This window comes from Haplochromis burtoni, unplaced genomic scaffold (assembly GCF_018398535.1).
Source record: "Haplochromis burtoni strain Fernald_Lab_line unplaced genomic scaffold, NCSU_Asbu1 Contig_26, whole genome shotgun sequence".
Taxonomy (NCBI): Eukaryota; Metazoa; Chordata; class Actinopteri; order Cichliformes; family Cichlidae; genus Haplochromis; species Haplochromis burtoni.
In genome coordinates this window covers 2,226,383-2,253,124 of record NW_024582387.1, presented here as the reverse complement: position 1 = coordinate 2,253,124, position 26,742 = coordinate 2,226,383, and the positions used below count along the sequence as shown (strand labels likewise).

Sequence of the window (26,742 nt, the reverse complement as noted above, 5' to 3'; positions counted from 1 at the left end):
ACAAGATAAAAATCCTCTCATGTTTGCCAGTGACTGTTAGTGTATAGCTGCACTCACCTTCTTAAGTCGTCCACTCCTGGTGCCCAGGAAGACCACACTGTGTCCACCGTAGATGTAGGAAGTGACAGAGGTCAGCCTGTCCCTGCTCTCAGTGAACACTGTCCGACCTGACACCAGCTGGGAACCCCCCAGGGGTTGGTTTATATCCAGACCGCAGAAGTGATCATCAATGGGAACAGGCTGCGTGGAGAGAAGGAGGGTGTGCGAGTGAAAATATAGAAAAGATTAAGATAATGATGGCAGAGAGTTGTGTTTTTGAGACGAAGTGAGGAAGAGAACCGGAGAGAAGGTGAAAGGAGGAGGGATGGAAAAGCAGTGAGAATGAAATGAAGGAGGAGTGGGTATGACAGATATAAGGAGAGGAAATAGATGTAATGAGAGAGGGTGAAGAGAGCTAGTGGGGGCCAGAAACTGACTGAAATTGCTGTAGACACATGCGAATATAAGAGGAGAACTCAGAGTGACTTATGGTAAGCCTAACATGCATTAAGCGCACGATTTTCAGGGTTAAAAATGATTACTTCAAAAGGGTTTGTGCTGCTGGGTTTGTGAACACGCCTCAGAGCGGGCAAATTTGCGGAGCAGAATAATTGCTGATGGCAAACACGAGAGACGGCGTGTATTTTGCGCCTGTTTCTGTGATTTTTAGATCGCTTGATCTGACATCACAGAGCACAAGAGATGTTAGGTTTTGATTGGGCATCAAAGAGAGCTGCACGCTTAGCAGTCCTATTGCATCTTCTAACATGCACCTCAAACTTTTGCTAATTGCCTGTCACTTAATATATAAATCTACCCTTTTAGGGCTTTTTTATTGTTGTTTTAAATCCTCCATTTCTGAAGCATATATTATTCGTTAGCCCTGAAATGAGCTTTTCCTTTGATCAGGCTTTGTGCCTGAGTTTAACTAAATGTGATCAATTAAGTGAGCATACCATAAATGTATCTAATATCGCACCACTGCCCAGTTCTTTTTCTTCATGCACTTTACCTCCAGTCTTATAAACAAGAAATAGGGGATCCATCTCTCATTTTCAAGATTCCCTCTGGACCCACAAAAGTGTTGCACATATTGCCAAATAGTCAATGTGAAATTCTGCTGCTGAAATTTTAATGACATGCCTATCTGTACACTAAATAAATATATGTGGACACATACACATATATGCTGTAAATTAATACTGGATTTAGTAGTTGTACTAAAAGCAGAATTGCTTTGGTTGCTTTTTTGACCATTTTGGTTTGAATTTAATCATCAACTGTTGGACTTCCATCAGATTTTGTGGTCTTCTGGGGATTAATCTTCATAATCTTCAAATAACTTCTTGCTGTTGTGACACTTGCGATTGATGATTGAATGGAGAGTCATTTAAAACTTGATGCACACATTTGAGAAAATGCACTCAAATCTAGTACCGCCAGGTTAAAGTTTACGTGAAGATAATTAATCTGAATTTTAGAAGCAGGACCACTGCTCCTACACTCCCCTTCTGGTCCTTTGTCTGTATATGCATTAGGGCTGCCACAAACGATTATTTTGATAGTTGACTAGTCACCGATTATTTTTGCGATTAGTGGACTAATCAGATCATGCATCCATTGGATGTAAAACGTACAGCTTATTGCACCAGCATGCATCTGCTCTTATATAACTATCATTACCTTACAGCTTTAAGTGTTTAAGGTATGTGCTAACTAAAAATAAAGACAAGATGATAGTTTATCAAATTTTAATGACATTTGCAGATTGTTTCGGTGAAGTTTAAACTCCTTGATATCTAAAATATAACAGGACACCGGAGTATATTCTCGAGCATCTCACACTTCTGATAATCAGCTGTCTGCTTGACGTTTATTCAGCTGTGTAAAAACTTTAATCTCAGCCAAACCGATTTACTCAGGAACAAATAAAATACTAAAAAAAAAGGCAAACAATACAATTTTTAAGTTATCTAAGGGATTTGTATATCATGTTTAACCTGAGTAGCGGAAGACAGCGGTGGGTTTGAAAACGATTTGCCCAGAGTCCGGTGTTCTCACCGGCTCTAGTGAGCCTTGCCCCCGGCTAGCTATCGAGCTGGTGGGTAACAGACGTCTCCGAAAACGTCGGAGCGCTTTTGAAAATATGAGATGTCTTGATAAACTGAGCAGATATTTGAGGTTTACACAGCTACATTCTCTCCTGAAAATATGTTAAACGTTTATTTTGTGACCCAGAAAGAATAATAAAAGTAATATTAAAACTAACTAGCTGCCGCCATTGTTGGAAACTGAACTAGGCTGCGCTATGAATTCTGGGACACAGCTTCTTATTCTTCTTCGGGGTTTAACGGCAGCTGGCATCCTTGTACATGCAGTGCTGCCATCTTCTGTTTCAGTCCGTTATTACACTCTTAAATCCTACTACTTATTCCTGCGTCTTTTGGGATCTTACAAAGCTTCAAACGACGCGTCGACTATTAAATCAGTCGTCGACGATTTTGATAGTTGACGTAATCGTGACTAGTCGACTAATCATGGCAGCCCTAATATGCATCCTTCACTAAAACGTGTTGTTCTCATTTTCCCAACCCCTCTTTTTCATTCACTTCTGGATCTGCCTGGCTCAGGAGCCGCTGCCAGTCCGCTCTCAGGCCTTCCCCAAACCGCACCATCAGTTCACAATTCTTCATCCACCATTGTCAAATAATAATGAAGATGTGGTCTCAGCCAGTGACTGATCCAGTAAAGATTCTTAACTTGCACTAGATGGATTAGCACAAGAAATATACAGGATTATTATTAGGTTTATACTTTTGGTTTAGTTTATAGTTTCCAGATGGTGTGTCTTCAGGACTTTGGTTATTGTTTAACTGTTCTTGTATTGACACTATGCAGACTTTTGTGATTTACATGAATTATCTCATCTTTTGGAGCACTGCCATGGCATCGAACATAAGTTTTAGGAAACCCTGACATTTATGCTGATTCCAATATCTGGTCAGTATTTCACTTGGAAAAAAAACTTGCATTTGACCTCAAGAGTGTGTGCACCAGAGACCCTGTGTAGTTTGTCTTTTTCTCAGATTTTTAGATTGCTTGATCTTCTAACGTGCACCTCAAACCTCTGCTAATTGCCTGTCACCTAATATATAAATCTACCCTTTTAGAGCAGCTATTTTTTATCCTCTGTTTCTGAAACACATTAGGCTAATGATCAAATTTTATTAAAGTAGCATAGTTGCCTTTTTTTTCTTTTGGTTAAATGTTGTTATGCTAACAGTAGTGTGATGGATTGCTATTGAATTAAATACTGTAGGTCTCTCTGTTTGGTGTTGAGAACGCCTTAATGCCCAATGAAGCCATTTTCAAGCGCCTTCTTTGTGGCAATTCATTGTGTTGTTCCCTTATCAGGAAGGAAAAGTAGACCTAGAGGAAACTTTGAAAGGATCAACTTGAGAATTGAATGACCAAGGGCCAGATTTACTATATTCGGCAAAATAGCATGTGAGCCCAAACCCCAAATAGTTCTCATAGGTGTGATTAGTTTTATGTGTGATTTACAAAATACAGATACAGGTACAGTGAGTTAATTTCCAGATCAAACGCAAAAAAATAAGACAGGCTTATTTTAGCAGTTAATTGCATGTCCCATTTGTTATTAAATACTTAATTTGCATAATTGATATTTTGTGCCTTAAAAAAGGAACTCCCCAAATGGTCAGCTGCAAAAATCTCTGAGTTCCCACCTCTTACACTTTAAGTGATATTATCATTTCACTTAAAGCACCCAGCTGCCAATTTAAAGCCTCAGTCATTAGCTGTGAATTTTTTGTCTTATTTGCCCAGCAACTAGCAGAATAAGAAACTGCCATTATTGGCACTGAATCAACAGAGTGGAAAGGTTTTGGGCTTTTCAAGTGGTGATCTGCCGTGGCTATACAATGTTGTTACATGTATGAACACTTATATAAACTGTACTGACCACAGAAATCATACCTAATGCATCACCATGCCCAACTGGTGCTTGATTTGACTGAGTATTTATGTAACCAGAGAACTAAAGTATCCAATGAGACACATTACAGACACATACAGCATATGAATACAGAGAGAGAGATTTCTTTTGCGTTTGCGTTGGTGTTATGGATAACATTACATCTCATTTATTTGATGACATGGTTTAATCAAAGTACATGTTGGGAACCGCAAGAGTGATTTACCGCATGCGATGAATCTCATTGTTTTCACGCTTCACTTTCAACTTGCTTCCATGAAAGCCTCTCATTATGCAGAATTATAGCTTTTATAAAGGCACAGACTTGGACATTCACAAGAAAGGCAGTTTTTTCTCAAGATCAAGAACAGGTCTCAGAGGGCTCAAAAAATGCTGACAGCGACAAGAGCAGAAGGAGGGAGATGGGGAAAGAGAGGGAGAGAAAGGGGAGGAGAAGGAGGCGGGAGTCGGTGCCTAAACCCCTGAATGAAATCAGAGCTCAATACAGAATTCCTCTGATTAGCATTGTGGAAATAATCTCCTCCAGCTCTTCTGCTCTCATGGGATCTTGAAACCTGAATAGTGTCTTCAGCATAGCACAGACTGCCTATCTATCAGCTGTTTAGGCTGCAATCATACTTGCAAGTCTAACTTTCAGTACAGCTCTACTATATCACTGCTACACACTACTGTGTGATACTTTCGCTAAATATGTGAAGTTCAAAGCAGCATTTCTCCCTAAAATCTACCTACCGCCTTGGTGCACTGCACGTCCTTTCCCAGCAGCCAGTGCAACTCCAGATTTCCTTCTCCTTGGTAGCAGGACTGCAGCCGCTCCTTAATGCGGGTGTTGATGTCCTGGATGGTGAAGATGCAGAGAGCAGAGTGATCTGGAGGGTCGTGGTACTGCTTCTGTCCTTTCGAGAACACAGCAAAGAGCACATCCTCTTGAGCACTAATGTTGAGTGACTTAGCCAGAACCCTGCCGGCCTTGGACAGGTAAGCTGCCTGCAGCAGACGGTACTCCTCGCCTCTGTGAATGCACCCCACAGGAAGTGACACATACGAGTGGAACTTCTTGTCACCTTTGCACAGGCGGATGATGCGGGATGTGTAAAAGAGGTCGCCAGGGGAGCCACCTGCAGGCATCCCGTTCTCTGGAGTCTCCGGCTGGACAGTCATGAAGTAGACAAAGCTGCTGCTGGCAAAGCCATAGATGTAGTAGATGTCAAAGTGTGGCACAAGAGCCAGTGTGTCTGAGGGGATTTTAATCAGAGAAGAAACAAAATCAGTGTGAAGCTCATAGTCCAGCATGGCGGAGGATTCTGGGTCACGAGGCAGCTTTCGGCTGGAGATAGTTGGAAAGTAGTCCTGTTTTCCGCCTACGGCAGTGCCGATGTATAAAGTCGCATCCTGACCCTGAGAGGGTACAACAACTCCATACATTGTCCCAGTCTGGTTGTCACTGGACAGGTAGTGCTCTTTCTTATGCGTGGGCTCCACAAGGATGAACAAATCATCCAGCCTCATCAGCTTACAGACGCCCTGGTAGAGGCTGCCACAGGCCAGCAGCCGGTTGTGAGAGTAGTCGATAAGCAACAATTTGTTAACATTGTCAGTGGAGGCCAAAGGCTCAGAACAGGGCTGGACAATTAGTGGAGGATAACATGCTTTGTTGTCATACTCTGGTCCTGTATCATGAGACACCAGGAGTGTTAGATTAGAAGACAACTTGTAAATTCGATTGACAGCTCCAATGTACAAAGCCCCAGTAGACTGATGCACAGTCAAGTGGTTCAGCGACCACTCCCTCCTCTCTGATTGGAAGGTGTTCATAGTTTGTCCTAGAGTCATCTTTTGATTCAGAGAGATTAGAGTCAATAGCCACAGTGCCAGGGGCCATGACATGACCTTTAGAGGACCGTGACCTTTATTGAGGCCGCAGTAAGTCCATCCTTTATACAAGCACGTTCCCATCCCCACGTGGCTCTGAAAAGTATTGAGCTCAGACAAACAGGGTTGTGTGTCAACAAGTAGCAGGATTGTCCAGAAAAAAGATCAGCTCAAGCGGGGTCTTGTTCTCCTCAAGTGAGCTTCACATCATTCTGAAAAAGAAAAGACAGACATTTGTTTTAGATCTCAAAAAATCCTTGATTCTTTCAAGTGTGAAAGATTGCTTTTCAGGATATCGTTAGGCACTAAAACCCTAGAAATGTCTTGTTTTCTTCTCTAGCTCTGCTTAGTCAGACACATGAGACATCAAAGAAACAAGTAATCATTTGTTCAAACTGTCTTCCCATATTTACTAGCCTGAGAGATGGTCCAATATTCCCCATATCAACAGGGGGGCTCATTATATTCGCCTTTCTGTAAGAGAGACCTAACTGTGGCCTATTACTTGAACAAAGCAGTGACACAATGTAGCTGCGCGTTCCCTCTGTTTGGGTGGCTAATTAAATGATCCAAATGTATTAATTATGCATCCATATTTTGGGCTCCCTGTTTTCCTTCCTCCCCTCTGCCTTGTTCGTTTAAATGGTTGAATCCAGGAGGAATTAATCACTCTCCAATGCGGCCGACATTCCTAAATTAATCAGGCTTTTTCCAGGGATGGCAGGGAGTCATTAGAGATTCAGAGCCTGGCAGCATCAACTCACACTTCCCTTTTTAATTTCATTAGCATATTTTATGTAAATATTTCCAAGGGACAAACAATGTCCGTCAAACACATGACGGACAAAAAAGATGGATGAGTTAGCCACATGAATGTTTGATGGATGTACATTTTTAATTTATTTATTTTTTACTGTTATAACGTTAATATAAAATATCTTTTCATCTCCCATATGGCCAGACAAAATAAGCTTATCTACAATAAAAAGAGGGTTTTTTTTCCTCTATATAAAGACTGATGTTTTATGATGGCAACACAAGCATCGTAGATAAAGTAGCTTCACATATGCCGTTACTTCATCGATGTCCATTAAAAGAGTAATAAAACTGTCTGCATAGGAGGATACATCATAAATTAAAACACCTACATCACTCTAAATCCTGCCTGTGTGCTGCCTGAAGCTTCTCCAATCATACACTCAAAGGTGGTTTCTGTCTCTCCTTTGTTATCGCCGTTACTACACCAAAAGCACCTTCACACTCTTCTAACAATCCTTTAAAAATAAAAATAAATGAAATGCTTTCAAATTTCCTCCAAGTATATCCTGCCAAATCCTAGAAGACTATACCTCGGAAGCAAACTGTCCTTTTTTGGCTGGTACTAACGTAAGCGGGGTGTTTTCTCAGTGAGACTTCCTGGTATAAGTAAAGGTTAAATGAAGACAGCCATGTCAGATCCTAATGCGGAGGTCATGATGCGGTGGGTGCTCTCCATTGGCTGACTAACAGGATGTCCGGCTGAGTTGAGCTGGAGCCAGGGATAGAGCGGATGGACTGACACTGAGCTGGCTGGGCCAACTCCAGCTCCACTCCAGCATCTCCTGCCCATCTGTCCCCACCGTGCTCACACAGGGGGAGAAGTCACTTGAGTGTCCCGACCTACTCTGCTCAATTTGGCAGGCTCAGTGTGAGCAACTCTACCAGTAATTGGCCACCGAAGAGTAATATCTGCCACACGCTGCATTGGAGCTCTTAAATCTGAAGTTTAGTGTTTGCTTTTGTTTGTTTAAAACAGATTCCATTTATAAAGACATGAAATGAATCAGTCATAGTCACAGTGCTATCTTTGCTGCCTTTATTTTAGAAAACAGAGAAGTCTTTCCTATTTTTTTCCTGACTGGACACAAAAAAACATCTCTTTTATTAGTTCTCAGAAAGCCTAGATTTGGCAGGACATGTTGGCTCTAATATTTACATCTTTATTTAAGGCAAAATGTTGTCCAGCAAATTCTTTCTGAAAATCCCTCAGATCATCTGCTTTGCAAGCTGATGAGCCCATGAACCAGTTTCTGTTTTCATTTATCCTGAAAACCTGATGAAATCAGTACTCATGCGTGATTGAAATACTGGAGGATGAAGCATCTGGATAAAATGAAATATAAATAAGATTCATGTGCTTATTTTCAGCAATGACCATGAACTAGTGCTAATTGCGAAACTTTACTTTTTGAAGTACAGCCTTTTTTCCCCGAGATCTTTCTTCTTCTTTTTGTAGTCTTTTAAATAATGGAATGTCAAGTAATGCACTTAAGAGCTGCTTGAAAGTGGCAGAGTTAGAAAAATGTGACTGAATTCTTGAGCTGCCACAGAAAAGGGATTTTTGTGCTTCAGCTGGGGCTGTCTCTACTTTGTCTCTGCTTTGGATTTCTCTGCTTGAACTCACTCTACAAACTTCCAACTTAAAACCTTTGGTGTAATATGTATTGTAATCTTATCAAAAACTCAAGTGATGACCTTTCCTCAACTGGAAATAATAAATAAGACATCGCTCTTGAGGTCTAACAGCAAATAGCAGACCAAATGATATTTACAGAGGTTGGCTCGAGTCTGGCTTGACCTTAAACAACAGACACCAGCAGTGATACCCACAGGTTAATTCAGTGCTGAGAGTCTCCAGTGAAATCCTCAAAGGAGTTACAAAACAGGGGAGAAAAACACGAAGAGAAATTAAGGAAGTGCTGGTGGCAAACGGAGCTGGGCAGGCATGCAGGCAAGCAGCAGCCTCGTCGTTTCATCCATTTCTGTTCTGCCGGCTTTGGTCACGTCTAAGGCGTGCAGTCATGCTGCTCAGTGTTTACCCTGGATTATAGAGACAGCTCTTCGCCCTGCGCAGTCCTCCCTGCTGAATTCTCCGCCTCGCCACTCAGACACGCTCCAGCCCAGACGTGACTCATTCACACTCACACACAGGAACATGGTTTGCTGAGGCCTCTGGGGACGTGAGCTCTCAGCGGGCACCAATCACAACACAGAGGAGGGAGAAGCCAGTCTCTCGTGCTCCGCAAACACGACCCTTTGACCTGGATCAAGATCTGTGGAACCAAATCCATCCTTTTGGTTCAGCTTTAATTGAGGCGAAATGCTGTCATAGCTTCTGTAGCACCCTGTTAAGCATGATTCACGGGACGGAAGCGATGGTTACTGCTGTTGAGATGAAATAATTAAAAGAGGGCTCTCTTCTTTTTTAGTATGTGCATCATGTTCAGTCATCGCTCAAGTTTGACAGCATAAAGATATGTTTTGTCAGCATTTTTCATGTGTACTGTAGTACATTCAGATAAGATATTATGTGGAAACCTTATTTCTTGAAGATTTGCATATTTTGTGAAGTAGTGAAGAGCTTTGTAGGCAGAGGCTTAATTGATTTGCGATACTGTGTTAAAACGCAATTGTGATCATCACAAAAAGAACTGACATGAAGTTAAAAGTATTAAAATACAAATTTCCCGATAAAATGCTTTAATAAGAATTCACCGTGTTTAATTAAGTTTAGATCATTTAGATCAACCAATAACACTGAATTGCTAAAGCTTTATAGCTAAACTAAGCCTTTTAGGCTGGTTATATAGTACTTGTAAGAACATGGGATGATGATAGGATGATGAGATAAATTATTTATCTTCAAGAATGATGTAATACAAATACATTATTCCCTGGAACTATAGACGGTCTGGCAGGCAAAGTGGTGGAAACCCCTCAGACAAAGCTTCTCAAACTAAAGGGATGAGAGGTTTAACAACAAGTGGCCTGAAATATGAGGCTAGAGGTGGTGCCTATAAATGTTGTAAAGTAAACTGTTTAGGGAAATTAGGTTTTGATTTTCTGTTCACAGTCATATTTAATAGTCACATTTATGTTGAAGTCTTAAATTGAACATTCTTATCCATGTTTGTCATCACAGCTCACTCGGCCAGGGGCTGTTGCTGGTAGCTACGTATTTTTGCAAAGCATTCACATTTTGGAGATGTTACCTTTCCAAACACTCAGAGCAAGATGATACAAGAGGATTTCTTTCACACTTTAAAGAAGGACAGATTTAGCACAAGCAGCATGTGTTCAGGTTTATCTTGTTTATGTTTTGGATTATAGATTTGAGAACACTGTCGACAGACTGCGCCATGATATTTCTAAAGGTCAGAAGATACTTCTCGGTGCTCACACTTAGTCAACAATAGGAGTCATTGTCACTCACATCAGAGGTGATAAAAAATTTTTTTCCTTTTTGTCGCTGTTGTTTTGTGTGGCCTAGATTTATAAGGCTGCACAAAGCCAATAACAGTATAAGACCACGGGGGCGGAAAACTGTCTGAACTACAATAGTCATAACAGCTTCTGTCTTTATGATTACAAGCGGGCTGTGCACAAGCGTGAAGGGTTTTTGTGTCTGTAGGTTTGTGCTGATGAGGCTGCTGATAGAAGTTTAAAAGTTTCTTATAGGACATCATTTTGGAGTTGGACAATATGTGGCTGCAGTTCTTCTGAACGTTTGAGATTGTAGTATATAAACCCACATGGGATACATTTGACTGGGGTTCTCGTCAAATACGCACAGGCCCGTCATTGGGGGGAGGGCTAGTTGTACACATCACACATGAATGGGCTGAAAGGGCGCCAGTCGCAACAGAACTTGACTTCCAAATGAATAAATGAAGGCAATTAGTAGATCTGTTTACAATGTTGTGGAGACAGAAGTAGGTCAAACATGGCAGACACAGAAGGGAGGAGGGAGCCAGCAAGCCAGAGCCAGGGGCTGTCGCTGGTACCTACAATGATGAGTCGGGGAATTAGGACATGAAAATGCCGTCTTTATTAACAATGACTTTTAAATGAATGTCATAATGAATCACAAGGGACCGGTGGAGTTTATTAGAAAAGCAGTGTTTTCTATTCAGCCCATCGTGTTTTATCAGACACAGTGTTGTAGAGGGTAAGCCCAGGGCAATAGGCTCCGCCTTCAAAATCCCCCTCACCCAAACACAGACTCGAGCCTCAGAGGACATAATGTGTAGCTTGGATGCTCACACTGCAGATACCCACAGGATATCTTCACTTTGATACTGCTCAGTCAAATTTTATGACAGTTGGCCCGTGGTTAATTTTTATCATTATGTTCTACAATGTAAATTCAAAGAGAAGCACTTTGCCCAGTTGGAAGGGGGCAATCTTAAAACCAGTATTTAGACTAATGGCAATAACGCTTTGGGAGGCAATTGTTCCCTGGAAATCACTGCAAACTGCTGTGAATTCATTTAGCTTCATTGGCAGCTCGACTGGCACCTCTGCGTGTCCCAGCATTTTTTATATAATAAAAAACAGAACAATTATTTCCTTTTCTCCGTGCTTGTTGTTTAGTTTATTGGCCAGCGCAGATATTGCAGGCTTTAGGACTCTCTAGCCAGCCACAATTCTTGATGGTAGAGTAGTGGAGGATGTCCGTGGGGGACAGTAAAACAGCGCTATGTCATCGCAACTAGCTCGGCTTCTAATAACTGCAGGATGCTGCGCAGAACCTGGGCAGTGGTAAATGTGACATAGGGGACCAATTCCAACAGATCACCACAACACAGTCAGCAGCCTCCTCTGCAATGCATTCCATTATCTCAGGGCATATGCATTATACATGCAGATACAGTACTTTATCTGAAATTGCTGTTAAGAGCAGGGACCAGATGAAGGGCACTGCTGCCACAGTCAGATTTAACCATGCATGCCTTTCTCCACCCTTCCCTCTTCTCAGCTCTGTCTCCTCTTCCATAAATCTCGTTGTTGGTCTTCCCTGCTTAATGGTGACCTCAAGCTGGCTCATCTCAACTGCTGAGGCCCTCGTGTTGCATATATGATGAGCATACAGGGGAAAGACAAAGTGACCTCCAGCGCCGTGATGAAAACCCATGCAGTTCAAGTGCAATAGAGGGTCTTCTATAATTCAGCAATCGCATAGGAAGACAGAGTGAGCTGTCTTTCTTCTGGAGCCACACAGCTAGCGCCTGTAGTGGTAACCTACATCGCCTCAGAGCGAGGAGTAAACAGGTGTGTTTGATCAGGTTTTGGAGTTATCTTTCTGCACCCGCACAAAGACAATGAAGATGGTGAAATGAAGACTGGGGACCAAATACAGAACAGCTCACCTGTTTAGTTATTTGTACTATAAGATAATATATATTAACTACCAGCTTTATGTTCAGAGGGATGGCTTTATTGTCTGTTCGCACTTATATATCTGCCTTTTTTCTTCTTTTTTTTGGCCAGGTTGTTATTGCTCTCTCTAAAGCAAAGCTATATTTTCCTCAGACCGACTGACTTACTCTACAGATGTGCAGGACCATATTGATTTCTCATGCATAAATCAAGGAGACCTGACAAGGAAAATACTTTACATTTGGCAGAAACTAGACCTCACTGAGTGTATGAATGGGGAAAAAGCAATCAAACACAGTGATGCAGACTATATTTGAAGCTGTGAAGCACATATGTCCATGATTCCCACACCACTGCACACAGAAATCAAAGAACTTATTCCAAAGAAGCCTGTATGTTTCCTCGGCTTCCTCCCGCTTTGCCCATATGGTTTCGTGGGGTGGGAGATGCCAAGGTTGGAGGTAGCTGGCACGAATAATTACGATCAAAGAAATTACAATGCAAAAGGAACAGCTGCTACCTCGACTGCTGACAAATCACTATGAGCAAGAGGAGACTGCAATAGACGGCGAGTCAGGGAGAGTAAAACAGGAAAGAGGAGGAGAGATGGTGCATGTTCTACTATACAACAACTTTCCCTCTAAGTATCTGCTACTCCAAAACCCATTTAACATTTAATCCGCAGTGCAAATAAGGCCTTTGGTGGCCATTCACCCCAAAGCTGTACAAATAAAAGCATCTGCCCAGATTATCTCAGTCAGACTCTATGGTCAATCCAGCCCGGCCTCTTTCTAATTCTACCCGTCAGAAATTCTATCCTACTTCCTGAGCCTCTCACATGAATTTGAGAAGAGTCACAGAAATGTCTTCAATGTCCAAAAATAGAAATAACCTGGTTTGAAGTATAGTAACCAAGTGAGTTAGAATTTTACCAAAACTGCAAATGCAGGTGAATTTCTCTCAAATAGAAATTCACTTCATGGCAAATGCGTTACATTTTTTTTTATGCTTTATCACAACTCCTGCAGGAATAATGCAGTATCCTTTCGTCTCAACTTGCCCTTCCTAATAGGATTTGCTTGTCAAATTAAAATTGAATACTCCAAGTCTATTAAGCTCAGTCCCACCTGGTTTGTAGCTGCCAACGGCTGATCACTATACAGCAGTCTTAGATGTAGTCCAGACAGTCTGGACTTCTATGACATGTTGCAGATAACCTGGTGAGGACAATTTTGCAGATGTAATCACTTAAAGTTGTGAGGCATTATTCCAGACATTAGTCATTTACTTTTTTGTAAGACGGGGTTTTTACAAAGTGGACCCAAATACTCTGTCTTCCCAGGTGGCAAAAAAGAGCAATTTGACGGTGTTCTGTAATGGTGATGGTGTTTCATAATTCAGTCCAATTTGGTTTAAGGTGCCATCTGTCCATTTTTCAAGCCCTTATCTAACTAGGGTTACAAAACCCCATACCCTGGATTTGTCGCTAGTCTGTCTTATATGTTTCTTTAGAATGTGGGAGGAAACTGGAGCACCAGATGAAAATCCACAGTGACATGCAAAGGCCAAAAGACGACTGCAAGTGCTAACTACTGAAACCCTAATGAACACCAGTTTGAAGTGCCAGACTTATTTTATATAATCTTGAAACCTCTGTTTACGTTGTTTAGCAGCCTCTTGTTTTTTGAGAACTGGCAAGGAACTGGGGTTGGCTTGCCTCAGTCGACGTGTAGAGTCATGTAGAAGTATCCCTGGGCATGATACCACACCCCAGGCTTTCCCTGATCCATCTATCAAAGTTCAACTGTTTTAGTACTCAGCATCACAAACATCAAATATCCTATGTTTTACCTTTTTAAAGGTGTAAAGAAATGTTTCATTTTTTTTTTCAAAGGCTGAATTAATGTTTAAAACATTTGGTTTTAAAGCCGTCGCTTCACCAGTCAGCTGGGATAGGTTCTAGCCCCTCGTGACCCTGACAAGGATAAGCAGGAAAGGATGGATGGATGGATGGATGGATGGATGGATGGATGGATGGATGCTACACCTGTCAAACACTTAATTAAAATCTGTAGCAGCCTTTATTATCTTTAGTTATTATCCATAGACTTAAGTTGAAACTCAAAAATATATCTTAAAATAACAGTAGTTCAAAATGCTGCCAGAGACCACAAATGTCATAGTGGCTTCTTTGTGCTTTCAGATTTCATATTGGGTGATAAATAATTACACTACAACACTTCACAAAACTAAGGAAGAAAGACGAAGAAGCCATGTTTTAGAAGTTATTCGAGTATGATTAGTTTGTTGAAATGGTACGAAAGAGATGGATTAAAGTGAAGTTACATGGGTTAGACCAATAAAGACCAATTTCTTTCCATGTTCCATAAGATATAATAACATAACCAAATTTTACCAAATGGCAAGTTTTAGGTATTTTGTATGTAAGCTACATGAAGAAAAGAGATGTGCTGTGAAATTACCAAAGTCTGGCTTGAATATCTGCCTCAAAGGGCAGAAAACCCACCAATTTAGCACAAGAACGATTGTAAAAGTTACAACAACCGAGATATCCTGATGTTTGTGATCCATTATATGACCTAAGTTATGAAAACACTGGTTCCTGTACTTCCTATAATATTCTCCAGTTATTGTTAATGCTTTTTCAGACATCTGAAAATGTTTAGTCCAGCGGTTTCAGAGCCATTAAACTGAATTTCATGAGTAATATAAGAAAACCGATTACAAACGGATAAACTTGTGTCAATGCATTTCAGATTTAAAAAAACTCATGTGACATCACTTAACTTTGTCATCTATTTTGTATGGCCATATTCTGTCTAAATACAGAAGTGCCAAAGAAATCATGCAAAACAAACACATCAGCAAAGTTATTACACTGTTTGTATCAACAACAGTGTGACAATCTGGAGGCAATGCGCCATATTGCAAGACCGCCATCACTGCATGCTGAGCGCTGCCAAAGCTGCCATCTGGCAGGTGAGCTGCACACTTTCCTCTCCTCCCTCTCACTTCTCCTCTCCACTGTTTTTTACCACTTCTCTTCCTCGCTCTTCCTATATTAGACCTTCTCACCCCTGCTACCTAGCTATTTCCACTTTTTACACTCCTGTCTAACCCTGTAAGGTTATTCTTCTCCACATGTACTGTATATGCACCTCCCTCCAGGCCTGGATCACACACTGAAATAAGTGGAAGCATGAAGCCTGAAAGGTGGAAGCAAGAGAGTAAAGACTAAGGACAATTGCACATTGGCTGTGCTTGTTCATCTGCAGTATTTTGTTCTGTCTGCATTTCCTTCTTTTTTTTCCTTTCTCTCTCTCATCAGTGTCGATTTCATATCACTGTTTGCTCTCCTCCCCGTTATCGCAGCCCTCTCGTCACACTTCCCTCTCTTTTTGTCTCCTCTTAGCAAATATGCACTCATATGCAAAGACGCACCAGTAAATAGCCACACGTATAACACGCACATTCACACACGTACAGTATACACGTGCAAACACGCGCACACACACAAACTGCAGGCTCGACGTCTTCTTCCGCAGGCTGTAGCATCTGAACAGTCGTGTTTAATCAGTGTCTCCATAGGCAACCGGGGGTAGCGGTGGGTGGAGATGGTGAGACTTGGAGGTGGGGGGTCTCCAGCTATGGGCAGTAGCAGTGAGCTGCTGTGCACTCACACACCGTGTAAGTGTGCTACATACACTAATTCGTCTGATGTATTATTGGAGCAACTGTGCGTCGCCTTTGCCCCTGACCCACGCTGCACTCCCTGATATTGAAAATACTTCAAAATCAATGTCACAGATTGAATTGGCAGTTGTTTTAAATCACAAGCTGTTTTTTGCAGTGTAGTAATAAAGCATCCCTCTTCTTTTTTTCCTATCTTCTCAAACATAAAGTAGCTCATTAATCTCTGTAGAAGTCTGAGATAACACTTAACTCCTAGCTTGTGGGTGAAAATGACAGAGACAGATGCTCTAAATTACTTCACCTACACTGGTCCAACATTGCCTCTAGGGTCAAAAGACTCCAGAATAATTCACCTATATTTCCTCAGTACAAGAAACTACCACTACAAATGCAGATGGAGGAATTACATCAAATGGTATGTATAGATCAATTAAATCAAACTGCCAATAAAATTGATTTTTTTTCCCCCATTGGCTTACTTTTAGACTCTTAAAAAAGTAAAAATATAATTTAAATTTTACCTAATCAGAAACAAAGTTTAATCTCTTAAACTTATGAGCGTTCTTTTTTTAACTGATATCACTACTTTTAGAAATCTTCCCCTGAAATTTCACTTACTCCCTAAAATCTGGGCAGTGAGTGAAAACCTCAATAGTAACTTGTTTTTCCAGAAATTCTATCCCGGTTATTTTGTATTTTTTCATTACAGTTTTCCTAACAAACATAGTTCCCACAAAAACTGATAGTACTGTGGATAATCCTCAGCAACTTGGAAAGTGTTACTGTCACAATACAAATCTCAGACAGAGCTTTATCGTGTAAGACACAAAGTATGTCTTTTTGTTTGCTTTAAAATGGCTTAGCTGAGGAGTTAGGAGTGGGTAATCCTTAACTATACCTCAGAAGAATAGGAATCATCATAAACCAAACCCTTAGTTTCATTCATTGTTGTCAATTGCAAGAGAGAGAGAGAGAAAAGTAATGTGGAGATTCATTTAAATTCTAAAATTAGCAGGCAACTGATAAAATGCCGAAGTGCATGACTGGCAAGAGCATGCTAAAAGAGAAGCCAATCTCTCTCTCTCAACGAGAGGCTTTTCCCACTCTGGAGGGGCCAGGAGAATAAAAGCTAGTCCAACTGGCCGGCCAGATAAGCCAGACCAGAAAGAGCATACAGGGAGAAGAAGGGCTCATCTGGTTTGCATGAGGGGTGAGAGTCAAAGAGCCGTGAATCCAACTACAACCGCTCCTCGCCCCCTCAACCACCATACAGAGGAGAGCTCAAACAAAGATGCACTTAGTGAACAGCATTGTTGTAGTTGGCACCGCTGCAGCTGTGTGTGCTTTACTTCTTTCAGACTCAAGCTTCATCTCAGCTCTTGCCCAGCTTTATCAGCATCCCAGTGGCTTCTGCTCTGCCCTGGCTGCCAAAGCAGCACGAGCTCTGGCTGCAGGGCAGCAGCGGAGAGCTGACTGTCTCCAGGCTAAATACTTCACTCTGGTATTCTCCTGATGACCAATAATCTGATGAACTGCCCAGAATAATCTAAATGTCTAAAGAGTTTTGGGAAAATCTGCACAAGCCGGTGGCTTTCGCAGGCTTTGTGTAAAGCAGAGTTATTGATAAGAAGATTATTCCCATCAAATCTAATACAGAAATGCTCTTGCCTGAGGATCTGATTGGTACTGAAGCTGAGGCATTTACAGTTGCTTTGTTTTCAGAACATCAGCCCACATCTGCTGGTTGTTACAGGTGGTCAGCAGAGCCGCAATTTGTCCAATTAACACGTGCATTCTAAATCATAACGCCATTCGGAGTTCACGCTCGCTGCGCGTCTTTTCACGGCGTCCAAGGTGCGTGAAGTCTAACAACTTTACCCTTCTGCACAATGCAGAGCTGCTCTACAAGCTGCCGCTCAGCTGCTAACACCAAAGGATAGCCCACTCACCTTGAAATAGCAGGAGACTCATTCATGAGTAGCGCAGATCCGGTTATTTCGCTTGAATATTGGGAGAAACGTCCCGCGTCTCAGTCAGTGAGTCAGTCAGTGGGCTAAATGAGTGTGGACGACAAATACAGCGAGATAAACTGCCGGTTAATTTATTCTACGCGCAGACGCGACGCACAGCTTGTAAAGTCATCTGGACAGCAGTGAGCATCTCCCTGTCAGCCGCTGAGAAGGAGACGATATCAAGTGACCCTCCCGCCTCGTTCAGGGATTGATCATTTTCTGTAACAGGCTGTCATACAACCCCATCTCCACCTCTCTCCCTCCCTCCCTCTCTCTCTCTCTCACTCTCTGTGTGGATGCCGGTGCTACATGAAGTCACCCATCAGTTCACTTGCACCTCACGTACAATGTGCGCTTTTAGACCCGACCTCCGTCGCGTCATCCTTTGGCACAACTTGGGCGCGTTGCAATACCTGTTCTATGTCTTTTTTTTTCCAGCGGACGAATAAAAGTTCCTGCGCATTTGTTCATCAGTGGAGATGGACACTGACAATGATTCATTCTAAAAAGTCGTCAAAACATTTGGTAAAGAGCCGACTTCTAAATGCGCTTACAATTCCATTCAAATTGGACCTAGACTGCGTGTTATCAACAGCACACAGGACGGAGATAAAGTCAGCGAGCAAAATAGGCGTATTTGTCAAACGATTGTGATCTTTATGCATTTGTGAAATGACTGCTTTCCATGTGCACAAATGGGCTGTATATTTTGAATCATGTATTCACACATCTTCTGATGGGAAAAGGAATTGTGTTGCAGCGGTTTACTCGCTCGTTAGGCCCGCTCGCTCAGTGTGTGATTCTCTAAGAAATGCAAGCATTCACATGTTTTCTCTGTGTCTCTGTGCTGTATTTTCATTCACTGGCTGATATAAAGGCTCACAGCAGCCTGCACAAGTTCCAGCTGAAATACTGCCATCTGTAGGCTTAATAATGTGGCCACACTTTTTGTGTGTGTGTCTCAGAGCTCTAGCAAAGATCATTCATTTTAAGCCTTTTTAAGCGTTATAAACCATAAAGGTTAAAAAATATATGATTGTAACAATAAGGATCTAGTGCAGCATGTATCCAAACCCACTATCACCATTGTCCTGCCCATATTGCTGAAAAGCTCAGTAGACATTTGGGGGGGGGTTCTGGTGTGGATAGGGAGGGGGGGCATGCAGCGTCCATCGGCCAGCTGTCTGCTCCTCATTATTTGCTGTTTGGTGGTTTGGAGATGAGTTTGAGATGTCACACTGGCTACCTGTTAGGGCTGAGCAGCTCTGGGTGGGCAGCGGACTCCCTCAGGCCTGAGCAGATGGCAGTTATTCCTCACTGGCCCCACGTCGGGTGCACGAGTTCACGAACCTCTGTGACACACACACACACACACCACAAATACACACACATACTGTATTAGCAAACACACAAGTCTGAACACAAACAAAGACAAATATACAAACTTACACTTGAGGCTATTTATGCACATAAACTGTGCTGGGAGTTAATATGCAGATGCACACAGCTACAGATTTAAGTGAGAAGACACAAAAGCCTACAATAAAGACAGATGTGTTCAACAGACTTAAAAGGGGAGCAATAACAGACTTTCTTTCGACAAACTCCAGTTTGTCTTATAAAGAGTTCCACAGCTGTAGGATTTAAGCAGAAAATGAGCAATTTCTTTTTGTAAGGCTTCGGGAGCATTTGGAATGGGCTAACTAATTAATTTAAGTCTAAAATCAGTTCTGAAGAAGTGCAGCAAAAATGGGAGCGATGGGGTCTTATTTCTTTGAATTTGTTAAAAGTGTGGCATCTGGCTTTTAGATGAGATGATGCCAGAAGATGGTCCTGTGACTGGTGAAAAGTGAATTATAATAGTCTAAACTTGTTGAGATGAAAGCTTCATAGATGGCTGTGAAAATAAAAGAATTATAAACGTTACCATTCATATGCCAAAAGCTCACATCCAGATTGTAGCAAAATGCTTTATGTTGAAGGACAGAGTTGTAGACCTGTCTGATCATGTTTGCATCCAACAATTCATTTTTAAATATTACACTCTGTTTCTCCTGCTTTTCATCATATAAAAAAGGTAGATTAAACAGTAAAGGAGATGTCACCTGTGCTGAAAAGAGTAGTGATGTGTAATTACAGTTAATACTAAGATATGTGTGATGAGCCATGCCTGTATGGATGGCTTATGGTATTTTTCAAGGTTGCTTGAGGTTTTAATGTAGACTGTAAGTGTGTAACTGAAATGTGGGAGATTGTTATCTGTTCTCCACAGGTCTAATTCAAGGGCAATTGCAGTTGTGAATTAGTTTTCAAGCTGGTGTGCAAATCCACGTTATCATTCCTTCAAGAGCCGCACTTACACACTCAAATCTCTGGAGTAAACTCAGTGAGAGAGAGAGAGGGAGACGTTAGCTTTTTAGTTCAAGAAGTCTTGAAGGAGACTACCATACGTAAAGACAACATAATATCTTATTCAGCTGAGCAAAACTAAAGAGCGCTGGAATTAGAAAATATATCAATATTCATTAATACAACTAATAAAACAGTTACAGGCTACAGGTCCCCAGCAACTCAAAGTTGAAGAAGCAGTAAAGGGGATGCATTGATCTCTGTCTGCACACTTAGATGCTGAGAGTGAGTTTCACAATTTTGCATCAATGGGTTTTACAGCTTAAAACTCATAGTCTTCTAGTATTTTATGAGAAGGCAAGGAGAAATAGGAAACAGAGTTGCAAAAACATTTATTTAGCAAATAATAAAATCACAAACTTACGTGCATATTTGCCTAAATATCACAGCAGGAAGGCACAGCTAGCAGATGGGCTGATCGTATAAAGTACCTGCATTGTTAAGTCAAACCCTTCTCAAACATGAGCCTTTGCCTTGTTTATGACACACAGAGTAAACTTTTGGACAATGCAGGATCCTTGCAAGCCTGTGGACATTAGTGAAATGAGTAAAAATTCAAATGAAATCACACCTCCTCCTGGAAAATGGTGATCTGCAGCTTCATCAATATTGCAATTAGTTACTCAGGTAACCGGGGTGGTCAGTGAAAGGACTCAAGTGTGCCTGGTGTGTGTGATATTTTACTCTGGCATTGTTCTAATGTGTTCATTATGAATATTATGCTGTGGCTCTGGGCCTCTCTCACAGACAGGACCCAAGTGGAGTAGCCAGCTAGATGCAATCTACTTCATGGAAATTACCATAACAACACGAAGCTCTGCAAATGGAACGGCAATGAAAGACAACCGCAGGCCCAATCAAGCTGTCATAACACACAGAATAATAACAACTGAAAGCCATTAAAACCTTTCAGTCTGAACCGCTACACCTCACTGTGCAAAGAATAGGATTGAGAGGCCCTCATATCCCTCATTTTGCCTAAACAGTCACATATAAACACCAGGCTTTATCCAAAGCACATCCATCATTTCCACACTCTAATGTCACATTCATAACAAGGAGGCTCGTGATGGAAAACAATTATTAATTCCCTTGTTACTTTTTCTTCCTTAGACGTCTCTTAGAGATGTTTTTTTCTGTGAGGTTGCCTATATTAATAGTTTCACACAGATGTTTTCCATCCAAAAGAAAAGTCAAACCAGGTTTGTATTTCACATCAGACTGAAGATTTTTGCTGCGGCAACTTTTTTGTGTGGTTGTTTTAAACCAACAGCGTGGTTGAGAAAATGTGGACCTGGAAAATAAAAATGCAATTTGGGAATCCATTGATTAGTCTGCTGACTTTGCCAACGGGCAGTTTTTTGGGGTTTTCTTTCGGGGGGGGGGGCTTCAGATGTAGCCAGTGGATATCAGGGCCAAGACTGCCAGGCCCTGTTTACAGGTGCATTAAACTAAATACAGCCTAAAGAGATCTGACCAAAACTGCTCCTGCACTGCACTTTTGTTTAAAAGAGCCAAGAGAGAAATACTAAATAAAGATTTTACCTAAGCCGAAGATCTACTGCGCTGAATGTGCTCACAAGCAGGTGAAGACCTCCATGGTTAACAGTTTAAAAGTCTACTTTGAGCTTTGCGAACTTCTTATTTACATCATGAGTGCAAAAGGAGTGAAAAGGGAACTGCGAACAACTAACACTACATTAAAGTCCTCACCAAAACATCGATCGCTTATCATGGCCTGTCAGTAATAATACTGCTGGGTATTACTCCTCATGGTGAAATACTTTAAAAACATTTTTTTTTATTTACAACCAAAAATCCTGGTACAATGTGAATGTTATCACATTGGAAGGTCCAGTTTTGTTTGTTTTTTGATTAAGGACAAACACCTGAATAAAACTGTTTTTCTGATTCTTCTGTTGATGAGACAAAAAATATAGTTTGGTGAAAGTGGCAAAGCTCACGGATCTGTGGCAGCAAATGTTTTTTTAAATGATGTGTCCACCATCTGATATCATGACTGATGGACAATGCGCAGAAGTGTCAGTATTAAGACCAGAGCTTATGGATGAGGTGACCCGATGATGTCTCACTGCTTTCATCGGGCAAAATCTCTTTATTCTGTCCTTTTAAAGAGTGTGACATGCAGTAAACATAAATGTATATAAAATGTCATCTAGAGCTAGCACTGGAGTGCATGTCAGTTTAATTAGTTTGCTAGCTACTTAGACATTCTGCAAGTGGCAATTGTTTTCCTGCAGCTGCTGAATAGAGAAAGGAAGAGAAAGGAAGCAGCCTCCTTATTAGATCTATCAAAAATTAAGGCCCAGTTCTTCAAAAAATATCCTTAGTATTTTAAAAAGTAAATCAGCTGCCGTTATCAGTGTAAACTGTGCTTCTAAGAGTGGGAGGCTTGACAAACAAAGGAAGCGTAAAAAGGATAGAGTTTAAAGTAAAAACATTAAATGGTTGTTTCCGTCAGACCAGTTTTATATTTAGAGGAAGCCGAGAGAAGCCTTCAAACCAGGGACTTTTTCAGATTTCTATTAAAAGTGCTATCACCAGTAGGGACCAAGGACCACTTTTCCATTGGAAAATCAGGAACATTCTCTCAGAATTAAGTACCAAACCAAACCGCCTGATTTTTTTCTTATAAATTTTGTGAGTCGTAATGATATTAAAGTGTACCTCCAACCTCCATATTCATCTGTTAGGAGGCACAGCTAACCTGTGGCAATATGGCATCTTCACTGAAACACAAGATTTAAATACAAGGTAATGGAGCTATTATAATGTAGCCTAGTGACAGAGACATAGACGGTATAAAAGGATGGATGTAGATTTCAGGTCTGAAAAGTGAAGCTAGCACAGAAGTGCCTCAGTTGGTTATAGCCCCTGATTGCAGAAAGCCTTTTAGTTGCATAGTATACGGTAAAAATGGCCTTTGGCTCTCTTGCTGTGATGATATTATGGGCTTAGTTCATTTTATAAATCACAATAATTTTTAGAGTCAGAATGCAGGGTAATACAGGCTATGCTTGCTGGTCTGTTTGTCCTCAGTTTCAAAGTCAGAGCCACCCCTTCCTCCACACGCCCAATTTCAAAACGGCCAAAAGGCCGAGTGTAAAAATATTTAGCTCAAGGCTTCATAACAGAACCTCACTGGCCGTGGGTGACGTTATGGTGGTTTCATCCATATTTCATGCTGTCTATTGCTCTGCAAGATGTAACGTGGTGGGGGTCACTGAATCTGATGGTCTTGTTGTAGTGTTGATGAAAAATGGCTACATTTGGCAGGACCAGATTGCACCCTGAGCTGCCAACACAGATCTCTCACTCATGTTGCCAAATGATAAAGTCGATTTACATAAACCTGAAAAAAGGAGATTAGATGAAAGCCAAAAGAAGTCTTCCTGTCAATATTTATGAGGCTGCCTGTGCACAGTTAACATTAAAAACATAATCATGTATTTTTGTAGAATTATTAGTCAAGCTTTGCATAAGGAAAATGTTTGACTTCATCTACCTTTTTCTTTCTACCCATGAGAAATTTGTGTTCAGAATACAAGCACTGATGCTTCTACACAGTTCTGTTCAATCAATCACTTTCCTTGTTCAACAACAATGACTTTATGCATTTAGATTAGGAATTAATTATATTATTCATAAAAAAAAATCTCTCTGCAAACACACAGCCATCAGCTCATTTAGGCATACATCTTTTTCAATGTCAAGGTTGTTGTGGTGATTCCAGTAGTGATTTTGTATTAAACTTTCAGAAAGTCGAGTAGTTCATCAATTGAGCATTTCAGGCTGTATCATCTTCTTCCCTGAGTTTTATTTGTGAAATCTGTACATGATGCTCCTTTCAATCTCAGTTGATTTTTCACACAAGCTGTTTCTTTTTGTATTGATTCCAAATAGCGCTAAAGGAGTGGAGAGGCCAAGTTTTAGATTTACAAACCGGGTAAGCCGGGATGCTCTCATAGACAAGAAGGCGCTTGTTTATCTGGTGATTCAACCCCAATTCCAAAAAAGTTTGGGCTCCTGCGTAAAATGTAAATAAAAATAAAATGGTAAATGGCCTGTATTTGTATAGCGCTTTACTAGTCCCTAAGGACCCCAAAGCGCTTTACGCATCCAGTCATTCACCCATTCGCCCATTCGCACACACTGGTGATGGCAAGCTACTTTGTAGCCCCAGCCACCCTGGGGCGCACTGACAGAGGCTGTATCCCAATTCAGGGTCTGCAGCCTTAAAGTACGCATTTTAAGGCCGATTACGTCACAGCGGTGCGCCGAAGGCTGTCCCAATTCAAAGGCTGCCAAAGGCTGCCCTGAAATGCGTCCTTCATTTCCCTGAATTTTAAGGCTGTGGCAGTGTAGACTTCGTGGTCCAACATATCCCAGAATGCATAGCACAGCGGTGGGTGTGGATAATTTTGCCGAAAAAAAACGGCGGATCAGGGGCAGTTGAAGAGTAAATTTTAAGTAAGTACTGAATATAATGTCACTTATTTATGTGCAAATGTTTAATAACGAAGAGCATTAAAACATTACTGTTGGCCACATGTCGGCAAAGTTATGTGACATTAGTGACGTTTGTACTAACTTGGTTTTAAAGCTTTTACTTTAAAATATACGCTGTTCAATAGCTGAGCTTAATCTTACAGAGAATGATCAAAGCTCATGTAGAAAGAAACAAACAAATGAACAAAAGATTTTCTCCTTCATTTCTGTCAAACAAAGCTGTATGACACGTTTCCAGCTGTTAGTATCATGGTTGCTAGGCAACCTGGGCAGCGCAACGGAGGCTAGACCGTCCCATTTCACAAGCCTCGCACTTCCGGCCTTAGCGGTCTTTGAGTACGCGGCCCTTGAGGATCGTTGAGGCTGCGTACTTTAAGGCTGCAGACCCTGAATTGGGATACAGCCAACGGCAAGGCTGCCAGACAATGGCGCTACCGGGCCCTCTGACCACCACCAGTAGGCAACGGGTGAAGTTGCCCAAGGACACAACGACCGAGACTGTCCGAGCCGGGGCTCGAACCGGCAATCATCCGATTACAAGGCGAACTCCCAACTCTTGAGCCACGATCTCCCCACGATAAAAAAGGCGATGATTTGCAAATCTCATAAACTCACATTTTATTCACAATAGAAAACACATCAAATGGTTCAACTCCAAAAAATACTAGGAAAAAATGATTGTTTCAATTTTCCACTGTGTAGCATCCCCTCTTCTTTTAAGAACAGTCGACAACAACAGTAGAGGATTGACCCTGCTAGAGAGTTCAGAGTCTTCAATGTCGTTTTTTTAATTTCATTGTATGCAAAATGTTTTCAATTGGTGAAAGGACTGGACTCCAGGCAGACCAGCTTAAATGACTACTACAAAGGTGTGCTGTTCAAATAGATCCAGTATGTGATTTGACACGGTCTTGCTGAAACATGTAAGGACTTCCCTGACAAAGACATATGTTGCTCTAAACTGCAAACGCAGCCTGTCAATTGCATAGGTACTAATGCACACCCATACCATCAGAAATGCAGGCTTTTGAACTGAGCACTGATAACAAGCTGGATGATCAGTCTTCTCTTTAGTCTGGAGAACACTGACCGTGTTCTCCAAAAACATGGATGCTGCATGTTTACTTCTGGGATTACGTTTAATTCTAAAGAATTTCAAATTTCATTTTTTCCCTCTGTCCATTATAAATGAGCTTTAACCTAAAGGAGACAGTGATGTTCCTGGATCATGTTCACATATGGTCTCTTCTTTGCATGATAGTGCAGTCCAGCTCTGAGGTCTTTACACTGGCTGCCTGTCTGTCAGAGGATAGACTTTAAAGTTCTGATGCTGGTCTATAAAGCTCTGAATGGTTTAGAACCAAAATACATCAGTGACCTCCTGACCCAATATGAACCTTCCAGATCCCTCAGGTCATCTGGATCCTGTTTTTTATCAGTTCCCAGAATCAGAACCAGACACGGAGAAGTTCCAGTCAGCTTTTATGCTCCACATATCTGGAACAAACTCCCAGAAAGCCTCAGATCAGCTGAAACACTCAGTTTATTAAATCCAGGTTGAAGACTCGCCTGTTCTCAGCTGCATTTGAATAAAGCACCAAATCCGCACTGTTTACTTTTAAGCTTAAATTTCAAAACTTACATTTTAACTACTGATTTTTATCTACTGTTCCTTTTCTTTTCCATTTTAAATCATGCTTTTATTTGTTTTGGTTTTTTTAATGTCTCTGTAAAGCACTTTGAATCACCTTGCTGTTGAATTGAGCTATATAAATAAACTTGCCTTTCCTTACCTTGCCTTTAACCTGCTGTTGTGGACGGTACGGTGAACTGTATTCACAGACATTGATTTCTGGAGGTGTTCCTGCCCACAAATTGTAGATGCAGTTTTTTGTTTTGTTTTGTTTTGTTTTGTTTTGTTTTGTTTTGTTTTGTTTTGTTTTGTTTTGT

General features: G+C 41.2%; 1 protein-coding gene across 1 annotated transcript in view; it reads right to left on the bottom strand.

The window, feature by feature from the left end:
• LOC102304529 (plexin-A2) overlaps positions 1 to 18,171 on the bottom strand; it is an 82,648-nt gene extending 64,477 nt beyond the window's left edge. The window contains exons 1-3 of the mRNA XM_005917899.3: positions 17,791 to 18,171; positions 4,790 to 6,141; positions 58 to 240 (exon numbers count right to left, since the gene is read on the bottom strand). Of these exons, the coding sequence (XP_005917961.1) occupies positions 58 to 240; positions 4,790 to 6,013 (1,407 nt within the window). The 5' untranslated portion in view covers positions 6,014 to 6,141; positions 17,791 to 18,171. The remainder of the gene's footprint in view (positions 1 to 57; positions 241 to 4,789; positions 6,142 to 17,790) is intronic.
• Positions 18,172 to 26,742: the final 8,571 nt, after the last annotated feature.